This window comes from Capricornis sumatraensis, chromosome 4 (assembly GCF_032405125.1).
Source record: "Capricornis sumatraensis isolate serow.1 chromosome 4, serow.2, whole genome shotgun sequence".
NCBI lineage: Eukaryota > Metazoa > Chordata > Mammalia > Artiodactyla > Bovidae > Capricornis > Capricornis sumatraensis.
Genome location: NC_091072.1, coordinates 6905374 through 6917261, shown reverse-complemented (window position 1 = coordinate 6917261; position 11888 = coordinate 6905374). Strand labels below are relative to the sequence as shown.

Genomic DNA, 11888 nt, shown 5'->3' with positions numbered 1-11888 from the left:
CTGAATCTAGCAACATGTAATGGAGAAGGCGATGGCACCCCACTCCAGTACTCTTGCCTGGAGAGTCCCACGGACAGAGGAGCCTGGTGGGCTGCAGTCCATGGGGTCGCTAAGCATCTGACACGACTGAGTGAGTTCACTTTCACTTTTCACTTTCATTCATTGGAGAAGGAAATGGCAACCCACTCCAGTGTTCTTGCCTGGAGAATCCCAGGGATGGGGGAGCCTGGTGGGCTGCCGTCTCTGGGGTCACACAGAGTCGGACACTACTGAAGCAACTTAGCAGCAGCAGCAGCAACAACAGGTAAAAAAGGATTCTATAGCATGAGCAAGTAGCATTTATTCCAAGAATGCAAGGTTGGTTCAGTATATAGAAGTCTGTTGACATAATACACTGTTACCAGAATAAAAGACAGAATCCACATGGGCATGTCAACTGACAGAGAAAAAAACATTTGACAAAATGTGGTACCTTTTCATGGTAGAAACACTTGATAAACTAGAGATGAAAGGGATCTTCCTTATCCTGATATATAGGGCATTTGTGAAAACCCTACAGCGAACATCATACTTCGTGGGGGAATACTGAAAGCTTTCTCGTAAGATCCAGAATAAGACACAGACGTCTACCTCTTACCACTTCTGTGCAGCATTGTACTGGAGGTTCTGGCCAGTGCTATTAGGGAAGAAAAAGAAATAAAAGGCATCCAGATAAGAAAGGAAAAAAGTAAAACTTCCTCTGTTCACAGATAACATGATCTCGTATATAGGAAAGCCTAAGGAATCCACTAAGAGACCATTAGAACTTGTAAGTTCAGCAACCAGCTGTATTTGTATATGCTAGCAGTGAAGGACCTGAAATGAAAAAATTCTGCTTATAATAGCATCAAAAAGAAAATACTTAGGGGAGTCAGTTTAACAAAAGTAGTGTAAAACTTGTACATTTGAAACAAAAAGATGTTAAAAGAAATGAAAGAAAATTAAATGGAGAGACATCCTATAGTCGTGGATCAAAAGACCTGATAGTAATATTGTTAGGATGCAGTGCTCTACAGATTCATCCCAGCCTCTGTGACAGTTTCAGCTGTCTGGTAGCTGATCCTAAAATTCATACGGGAAATGCCAGGGGCCCAGAGTAGCCACAACAACCGGGAAGAGGAAGAACAGAGCAGGAGGACGCACACTTACTGATTTTACTTCTGCGCAGCTACGGTAGTCAAGATGGCGTTACACTGGCTTCAGGCTCAGTGGAGTAGAATTCAGAGTCCAGACATAAACCTTCACATTTACGGTCAGTTGATTTTCTTCAAGGGTTTTATTGCAGTTCAGTGGGGGAAATAATAGGTTTTTCAACAGCAGTGCTCGGACAAGTGGATAGCCACATGCAACAGGGTGACGTTATATCTCCACACCCTGTAAAAAGTTAAGTCAGAATGGATCGAAGGTCTGCATGTAGTAGCTAACACTGTAAAACTCTTAAAAAAAGAATAAATCTTTGCGACCTTGGATTAGACAATAAATTGTTACTTATGATACCAGACGCCTAAGCAACAAAATAAAAAAATAGATAAGTTGGATTTTATCAAAATTTAAAAAAGAATTGTGCTTCAAAAAAGCACCATTAACTGGAAAGACAGCCCACAGAATGGAAGAAAATATTTGCAAAGTATATGTCTGATAAGGAACTTCTGTTCAGAATATATAAAAGACTCTTCAGTTCAGTTCAGTTCAGTTGCTCAGTCATGTCCAACTCTTTGCGACCCCATGAACTGCAGCATGCCAGGCCTCCCTGTCCATCAGCAACTCCTGGAGTCCACCCAAATCCATGTCCATCGAGTCGATGATGCCATCCAACCATCTCATCCTCTGTTATCCTCTTCTCCTCCTGCCCTCAGTCTTTCTCAGCATCAGGGTCTTTTCCAATGAGTCAGCTCTTTGCATCAGGTGGCCAAAATATTGGAGTTTCAGCTGCAACATTAGTCCTTCCAATGAACACCCAGGGCTGATCTCCTTCAGAATGGACTGGTTGGATCTCCTTGCGGTCCAAGGGACTCTCAAGAGTCTTCTCCAACACCACAGTTCCAAAGCATCAATTCTTCGATGCTCAGCTTTCTTCACAGTCCAACTCTCACATCCATACATGACCACCTGAGAAACCATAGCCTTGACTAGCCGGACCTTTGTTGGCAAAGTAATGTCTCTGCTTTTGAATATGCTATCTAGGTTGGTCATAACTTTCCTTCCAAGGAGTAAGCATCTTTTAATTTCATGGCTGCAGTCACCATCTGCAGTGATTTTGGAGCCCAGAAAAATAAAGTCTGACCCTGTTTCCACTGTTTCCCCATCTATTTCCCATGAAGTGATGGGACCAGATGCCACGATCTTCGTTTTCTGAATGTTGATTTTTAAGCCAACTTTTTCACTCTCCTCTTTCACTTTCATCAGGAGGCTCTTTAGTTCTTCACTTTCTTACAACTCAAAAATGAAAAGAGAAGTTACCCAGTTATAAAATGGGCAAAGGATCTGAGTGAGTATTTCTCTGAAGAACCGATACAAATGGCCAACAAGCATTTGACAAGATTCTCAACACCGTTAACCACTGTGCATGTACGTGCTAAGTCGCGTTAGTCGTGTCCGCCTCTGTGCGACCCCATGAACTATAGACCACCAGGATCCTCTGTCCATAGGGTTCTCCAGGCAAGAATACTGGAGTGGGTTGCCATTCCCTTCTCACTAGGGAAATGCAAATCAAAACTGCAGTGAGTTGGCATTTCACACCCACTGTGACAGCTGTGATGAAAAATATGGACAGTATTAGAACTCTCAGACTTTGCTGGTAGAAATATAAAATGGTGCAATTGCTTTGGAAAACTGGCGGTTTCTCCAAACATTAAACACAGAGTTACCATGTGACACAGAATCCACTCACAGGTGTGTATCCAAGAGAACTGAAAATAAATGTGGGCACAAAAACGTGTGCACAAGTGTTCGTTGTTCATAATAGCCAAAATGTGAAAATAACACCAATGCCCATCAGCAGATGAGTGGAAAGAAGGTACAAGGATGAACCTTGAAACCACTGTGCTATATAAAAAAAAAAAGACAGTGTCACACATTGTGTAATTCTGTTGACATGAAGTAGAACGTGCAGGTCTATAGAGGCAGAAGGCAGGACGGATAGTCAGGGCGATGGTTTTCCCTGTGGTCATGTATGGATGTGAGAGCTGGACTGTGAAGAAGGCTGAGCGCCGAAGAATTGATGTTTTTGAACTGTGGTGTTGGAGAAGACTCTTGAGAGTCCCTTGGACTGCAAGGAGATCCAACCAGTCCATTCTGAAGGAGATCCGCCCTGGGATTTCTTTGGAAGGAATAATGCTAAAGCTGAAACCCCAGTACTCTGGACACCTCATGCGAAGAGTTGACTCATTGGAAAAGACTCTGATGCTGGGAGGGATTTGGGACAGGAGGAGAAGGGGATGACAGAGGATGAAATGGCTGGATGGCATCACTGACTCGATGGACATGAGTCTAAATGAACTCTGGGAGTTGGTGATGGACAGGGAGGCCTGGCGTGCTGCGATTCATGGGGTCACGAAGAGTTGGACACGACTGAGCGACTGAACTGAACTGAACTGAACTGAAGAGAGGCAGTTAATGGATAGAGGTTTTCTGGTGGTCCTGGGAGGCGATGAAAATGTTCTGGAGGTAGATAGTGGTGATGCTTGCACAATTTTATGATATATTAAAGATAACTGAATCTTAAAAGGGGAAAAATTAAAAGTCCTATCACATTCTTCATTGAAATATCTAAAGTGTCAGTATACCACAGGAAGAGAAATCTTTATTGCTTTTAACTCTGTTCCTTTTCAAAATCAGAGTTTGAAACTTACTCCCTCCTCAGATTTCAGCAAGTCATGTCCTTTGAGGTCTGTTTTGTGAAGGTGTTATAAATGCTACCATCACAGAGAAGTGCTGCTTGGATCCCATCAAGGTTGATTCAAATTTAATTTAAAAATATATTTCAAACTATTAAAAAAAATAAGATATGAAACAGAACACACTCTAAGATGTATTACTCTTTATCAATTTTTCCGTGCTGTGTATACCAGATGTTAACTCACGTTTCCAAGTTAACGTCATTTTGCGTATATGCCTTGGAATCAAGTCTTTCATGTCTTTTCATTGTATATATTCAGATAGCTGTCAGATGTTTCACTGAATAGAAAGGTTGTCGCTTGCAGTGCTTGAAAAGCAGTCACAAAAGCAACAGGTGTCCTCTGTCATAACGCCGTCTAGGCGAGGACACTGCATTTCCAGTGCACACGAGACTGTTCTCAATTCAAGGTAACCGAAACCAAGTTCAGAAGGAAATTGGATCCTGGGGTGATAGGACTGTAACTGTTATCCAGAAATCCTCAATTTAAAATTGTGTTTGTCAGGATGTCTTCATCTTTCTCAATGACTGCCATTGTAATAAGAAAAGGTTGTTAATTGGATGCTATATAGCACCTATATACTGCTGTTTTTACTGCTTCGTATATTGGGGTTCTACATAAGATGCTGCTTAAATTTCATGCAACTGGGATCCTGGAACTCTTTCCTTATACATTAAGTTTCCTGTTCCATTTTGACTTCACTCTCATTCCCCAGACATGTTCTGAAAGCATCTTTTTCCCCCACAGAAATCCAACAGTGCAGGGGAAGTTTCCAGCTGAAAAAGATATTTACTGACTTTAAATAGATCATATCATTTCCCTTGGGGCTCCGTCTCAGAGATTGCACGGCAGCGATCCTGTTAGTTCAGTCACAAGGCAATTGGTTGTTGTGCCCAGTATAAATATTTTAGTTGCTATTTCATGAGCGATATTTGGAAAGGGATACATATCCTTATTTTAATCTGTTTTTGCATATGCAGCAACCGAGTTGCATGTGTGGGAAAGAAGCTGGGTTAAATTGGATTGCCTCTGTCTATGCCAGAACGTCTGTGGGTTCTCGTGTATAAGCCCAGTGGAGGGGACCCCCTGGCAGGGTGTTGAGCAGCTTGTGTTGCGGAGGGTGGGGGAGGAGCCAGTGAAAGGGTCACCTGAGGATGACTGAGCGCCTGATACGTGTGGGAATTGATTTACACACACGGGAATGTGCCGTTCAGAACGAGTCACGTGTCTCTTCTGTGCTCTTTGTAGGTGATCATGGAGGAAGCACTTTACTCCCCCCGAACGTCACGAATGAGTTTCCGGAGTATGGGACCATGGAAGGAAGTGGAGAAGGCTTGAGGGCCTCTCTGGAGTTTGATGCCGAGTCTCTGCTGCGCTGCCCAGGGGGCCCGCAGGGGGCGCAGCCCCTTGCCGGCCATCACTCTGGGCCTGTCACTGTCACCGGAGGACCAAAAGACATCAGAGGGCTCCCGTCTCAAAGTCACTTCAAGGAACCGAGTTTACAGCCCATTGACTCTCTGATCTCAGCTCTGAAAGCCACAGAGGCCAGAATAGCTTCAGGAACGTCGCAGGCTACAAAGGTACTGGATGGAGCTGCGGTTTCTACTTTTTCAGCTCAGCAGGGCGGGCAGGAGCCAGACGCCGCCAGTCATAAAGCACGGAAGGCCCACGCGCTGTTCCCTGCTGGCTGCGAAAAGTCGCCCGATATACCTCTTTCAGCCAAAGTTCCTACTGGGGAACATTTTTATTTGAGCATCCAGGAGGATCTGACTGCACTATTAACTGGAGAGACTCAAGCAGAGCCATCCCTAAGAGCTAGTAATGGAAGAAAGGGGGCTGTCCATGTGCAAGAGCCAGCTGGTCCAGCATCCTTGGTGGGCAGCCCTGCGACCCCCAGCTCAGCAGGGGGTGCCGGTTTGTTGAGAGAGAGGAGGTCTGACCAGAGAGAGCACCCCGGGCAGTATGCTCAAGGACGCCCAGGCCAGGGCAAGCATGTGGCATTTCAAGGGGTGGAAACACCGTGGACTGGAGGGGAGGAGAGAGAGAACAGGCACCCTGCGGGTGTTCAGATGCCGCCGGGAAGGACAGCCCCTCCCGAGAGCAAAGAGTTTTCCAAAGTGCCCAGCCACCTCGTCTCGTCTGCCGCTCTGCGTGACTCAGCTCCTCCCGAGAGGCCGTGTCCCGCCGAGCCTCTGCTTGAGACGGCAGAGGACGAGGTCTTCTTAAGGGAGGACAAGGAGCACCTGGAGAGGAGAGCTGAACCGGAGAGGGCCGGGGAAAGGTGAGTTCCCTGGGCCCTGCTGCCTGTGAGGTCTGCAGCGTGCGCTCCACCGTGAGGTTCACAGCATCCTCCGCAGAATGGAAGGGAAGTGACCGTGTGCTGCGGTGCTTCTAAGGTCTCAAGATGTGTAAAGTGGTTGCTATAAAGTTTTCCATGTGGGGAGACCATGAACCTCAAGCTGGGCAGACCCATTTCTGATATATATATTTTCTTGTATTTGACAGGTTTCAAGTTCTCCAGCATCACTATAACAAAACACCCCACAGTTATCTTTCATAAGGAAAGATAACTGTGGAAAGGTCTGGACTCTCTTGACACATCCTATAGTTGTTACCGCCAAGCTCAGGCCCTTCTTCTGGGTATAGCCCCGTTGTCTGCAAACAGCCCCTGTGCATGTAGGAACACAGAGGCTTTGGCGTGGGCTGCCTCAGTTTTCTAGGTTGAGAGAGGCCGTGAGGAGGTCAGAGTTCAGCTGTTCTGTGGCACTGACATGGGACTCCCTTCTCGCAAGCAGCTTGTTTGGATTATGGCCCTGATGACTAAACCTGGCATCATATGGGATTTCCCAGGCTTTCTCTGCATTTCTGGCATCCATACCAGCTGAGAGCCTGGAGAGATGGAAGCCGTGCCTGTCCGCCTTCACTTCCTTTGGTCGTGGTCTGGCCGCAGAGTGCTCCTTTCCGCAAAGTCATTTCAAACGTGTGCCTTCTCGCCCCCCATCACATGAGCTTGGGCAGTTCACGTGGGAGAACGTGCGTCAAGCCTGAAGGTCTTGCTTGTTTGCCGTAAGGAGATGCCCTTTGCTCCGCAGCTGACTAGCAGATGCGGTGTTGGAACTCCTCCCCCTGCCCTCCCCACCTCGCTGCACAGAACGCCCCCAGACTCCGCTCGGAAGGCGCCCTGCCATGTGGCACATGGCTGCGCAGTTACCCTCCCACTGGGGTCTGTGCGTCTTCGGTTTATTCATTCATTCCTCCTGTCCTTCCTGTCTTTCCACAAATGGTTTTCCGTTGTCTGCTGTGTCCTTGATATGGCTAGAGATGCTGGGCGTGAAAGGAATGTTCAGAATGGACGTGGCCCTGGGGATTCCCTGTTGGTCCCGTGATTAGGCCTCTGTGTCTCCTCTGCAGGGGCGTGGGTTCCTTCTCTGGCTGGAAACTCAGATCCCACAAGCTCTGTGTCGTGGCCAGGAAAACAAACAAACAAACATGGAAAATAGACATGACCTCTGGTCCCTGACCTCGTGAAGTTTACTGCTAAAGGTCGACACATTAATAATGATAGGGACTCCAATTGTGTTGGATTCTATAAGGGAAAAGAAGGGACACGTTGCAGGAGAGAGGCTGATTCAATTGATGGCTTGGGGAAGGCCCCTCTGCGTAAGTGGTAATTAGGCTGAGACTTCAGGATTCAGTAGGAGTTTGCGGGGCAGAGAATGGGGAGAATACTCTAAGCAGAGGGAACCACACGGGCTGGCAAAGGGGGGCTGCTGTCGCTAAGGGAGTGTGCTTCCTGGAACCTGAGATGCGGAGGCCTCCAGGCTCCTTTTAAGGTGTAGCACTCCACCTGAGGGTGGACCCTCGAAGCTGGGGGCGAGTGAGGAGTGAGTGAGCAGGGGTGGGGTGAGGGCTTCATCCCTGAGCTTCCCGCCAAGGACCTGGGACCCAGAGTGCTATTTGGTTTGGGGTGGACCGGTAATTTGGCTTCCCTGGATGCTCAGACAGTAAAGAATCTGCCTGCAAGGTAGGAGACCCAGGTTCGATCTGTGGGTCTGGAAGATCCCCTGGAGAAGGGAATGGCTACCCACTCGAGTATACTTGCCTGAAAAATTCTATGGACAGAAGAGCCTGGCAGGCTACAGTCCACAGTGTCACAAAGAGTGGGACACACCTGAGCATCTAACTTTCACTTTTCCAGTAACTTAGAAACAGCAGAGGCAACTGTGCTGTTGAATGTGAATCCTGGTGACACCTGGGAAGGCGGGTTACTTACCAGGTAGCTTTATTCCTGTTCTCTATTTTATTTCTGCTTACAGATATCTGAGGCTTGGCTAGTCCTTGACACATCCAGATTCAGCTCTATTTTCTATTTCTTATCTTCTTTCTCATACTGAGCTTTAAAATTTTGTTTTGTTGTCTTAATGTTCATTTTTAATATTTGCAAAACAGGCCACATATTAATTAATGTCCCAAGGATATTAACTTGTATGTTTTTCCTAGGTTTTCACTGTTTAGTTTATTAGCTTAGTAGTAAACATGTTTGTGGGCTTTTTTTTTTTCCTTCAAGGTCATTCACTGGCTGTTTCTCAACCTAACTCTCTCTGCAATGTTGTCTTATTGTCACCAGGGGGCAGCCCATGAGTTCTTGAGGGCTATTGGTCTTATTTAATCAGAAAATATTAACATATGAAAGTTTATGTACAAAACTTATGAAATATGAAAGCTTAGTGTATTTTTTGGGCCTCCCTAGTGGCTCAGACGGTAAAGAAACTGCCTGCAATGCAGGAGACCTGGGTTCAATCCCTGGGTTGGGAAGATCCTCTGGAGAAGGGCATGGCAACCCACTCTAGTATTCTTGCCTGGAGAATCCCATGGACAGAGGAGCCTGGCGGGCTGCAGTCCATGGGGTCGCAAAGAGTCGGACCCGACTGAGTGACTGAGCATAATTGTATTTTTAGTCTGCCAAGTTTGCGCAATATATTTATCATCTTCTGTTAAAATTAGGACTGATAATAGCGGTTAATTTGAATTTGTGGAGTTCAGTTACCTAAATGAGAATTTAATATTTTATTCAAATGTTTGTTGGACTTGGTGTATTCACATACTAGGAGCTAGCTTGAAAGTATATTAAATTGTACAGAGGATAGCCCAGCATATGTGTGCTAAGAGTTTTTTCAACCTGAACATGTTTCTGTGATATCTTCCTTCCCAAATGTATTGGCATTTTTTTGTTGTTGTTGTTCACTCACTGAGTTGTGTCTGACTGTTTGAGAGCTCATGGGTTGCAGCACGCCAGGCTTCTCTGTCCTTCACCATCTCCCGGAGCTTGCTCAAACTCATGTCCATTGAGTCAGTGGTGCCATCCAACCATCTCATCCCCTGTTGCCTCCTTTTCCTCCCATCTTCAATCTTTCCTAGTGTTAGAGTCTTATCTAACAAGTCTAACAAGTCTTATCTAACAAGCTCTTCGCATCAGATGGCCAACGTATTGGAGCTTCAGCATCAGTCCTTCCAATGAATATTCAGGACTAATTTCCTTTAGGATTGACTGGTTTGATCTCCTTGCAGTCCAAGAGACTCTCAAGAGTCTTCTCCAACACCACAGTTCAAAAGCATCAATTCTTTGGCATTCAGCTTTTTTTTATAGTCCAGCTCTCACATCTGTACATGACTACTGGAAAAACCATAGCTTTGACCATACAGACGTTTGTCGGCAAAGTGATGTCTCTGATTTTCAATACATTGTTTAGGCTGGTTGTAGCTATTCTTCCAAGGAGTAAGTGTCTTTTAATTTCATGGCTGCAGTCACCATCCGCATTGATTTTGGAGCCCCCAAAATAAAGTCTGTCACTGTTTCCATTGTTTCCCCATCTATTTGTCATGAAGTGATGGGATCGGATGCCATGATCTTTGTTTTTTGAATGTTGAGCTTTAAGCTAGCTTTTTCACTCTCTTTTACTTTCATCAAAAGGTTCTTCAGTTCCTCACTTTCTGCCATAAGGGTGGTGTCATCTGCATATCTGAGGTTATTGTTATTTCTCCCAGCAATCTTGATTCCAGCTTGTGATTCATCCGGCATTTCACATGATGTATACTCCACCTATAGGTTAAATATATTGACGTAAACCAACTGAATACAGGTGCTAGCTCTACAGAATGCTACCTTTTTCATATGGCTGGAGAGGAGAAAGTAAAATGAAAAAATTAACCTAATATTGAAATTCTTCACTTCGATGTGCTTTCCAGGATTCTTGAGCAAGTGGAGCACTTTCGGGGTGGAGATGATGACATCCTTGGGTCCGGATACGCAGAAGACTCCACTGACGTGTACAGCTCCCAGTTCGAGACCATTTTAGACAACACCTCTTTATACTACAGTGCTGAGTCTTTGGAGACTTTGTATTCAGAGCCCGACAGCTACTTCAGCTTTGAAATGCCCCTCACTCCAATGATACAGCAACGCATTAAGGAAGGCGGGCAGTTCCTCGAGAGGACGTCGGCGGGAGGACAGCAGGATGTCCTGAGCATCTCGGCAGATGGCGGGATAGTGATGGGCTGTTCCAGTGGGATCGCCAACGGGCTGAGTGGCTCCAGTAACTCCATCTACACGAAGGGCACCCCAGAGATCGCTTTCTGGGGAAGGTACTGGTCCCGATCTCTTAATTTCATGCTAGCAGTTTTTGTAGCATTTTTTTTTTCCCCTTTGGGAAATCTGAGTGTGGAACCTCTTTGGAAAGCACTGGGCTGGTTTCCGTGGATATAAGTGAATGATGTGAGTGAAAAGCAATTTGAGTTTTCAGTGCAGGTAGAGTACAGGGTAGTGGGTTGCCAAATTGGCAACCTCTGGACATTCTGTTTGGCGGTGTGCCTTGTATTCCCACAGGTAAACTGGGTCTTGAGCAGATTCTGTGGGTGGTGAGTGGGTGTTAATGCCTAGGAGGTGGCTTTGGTGGCCACAGCCCGGCCCAGTGCTGGAAGGGGCGTCGCGAGAGCTCTGCTTGCCTTCTGCCTCTGGCATTGCTTGATTGCTTGGGGTGGGTTTTTGACTAGGCCAGAGGTTCCCTGATTGTCAGTTGAGGGTGTTGGTTTAGACGGTGACTAGTCTCTTTCGGCCCTTGGCTCCGTGAGGTCCCATTCTTCTGGGACATCCTCCTGAGACAGTGCGAGAGGATCCGAAGATAAGGAGGCTTGACAGGCTTGATCCCTTGGTCAGCGCCATGTTTATTTTCTCTCTTTTCTTTATGTTTTAAGTCTGCTTGGAACACAAAATGGGAAGTTACGTAGAATTTGCGTGTTGTGCTATCCTTTAGTGATTCCCTGTCTTTTTATGGATTATCCCGCATTTCATCTCTTCTTGTTCATCATGCTGGGGTCATTGACCTGTCCTTCAGCATCTCTATAAGTGGGCCAAGAATGCTAAACCTCCTAACGATTTTATGAATTTAGTTTTACTATCTTTTTCCTGATTGGGGCGGTGAAGGGGAGGGTAAATGGGGATAAACTATTTGAAAGTTGTATGAAAAAATGTCAGTGCTCTTTTTAGGAGTCAGTATTCATATTGCAGGTTTCTCCTGAGCCTGTTTTGATGATCAGTCTGTCCTGTGTTAAGCATTTCCTATTAGCAGTTTATAGGTTTATTGTCCATTGGATGACACATTGAAGACTGGCGCACGTAACACCACAGCTGTGCTTCACCGTGTGAAATACGATGCGTGTTCACTGTCTTCTTGGATCACACAGTCTCAGAGGCAGAAGACCGTGGTCTGAATTTCTTGGATAAGCCGCTTATTCTCTCTGAAACCCCTTTTGTTTATTTGCATCGCGGGGTCAATGATATTTAGTATGCTGTGTGGCCATGGGTTTTAAAGAGTTAATATGGATTAAAACACTAGCAACAGTACCTGCTACAGAGTAGGAGCCGGAGCAAATGCGTGAATTAGAACTGGCTGATGA

General features: G+C 45.9%; 1 protein-coding gene across 3 annotated transcripts in view; it reads left to right on the top strand.

Annotated features, from left to right (window-relative positions):
• The first annotated feature begins 5233 nt into the window (after positions 1 to 5233).
• Positions 5234 to 11888, top strand: part of PSD3 (pleckstrin and Sec7 domain containing 3) — a 314418-nt gene continuing 307763 nt past the window's right edge. For 2 of the 3 annotated variants that reach the window (XM_068972089.1, XM_068972088.1), the window contains exons 1-2: positions 5234 to 6216; positions 10182 to 10577. In XM_068972089.1, the coding sequence (XP_068828190.1) occupies positions 5249 to 6216; positions 10182 to 10577 (1364 nt within the window). In that variant the 5' untranslated portion in view covers positions 5234 to 5248. The remainder of the gene's footprint in view (positions 6217 to 10181; positions 10578 to 11888) is intronic. The other variant, XM_068972087.1, reaches the window with a different exon arrangement.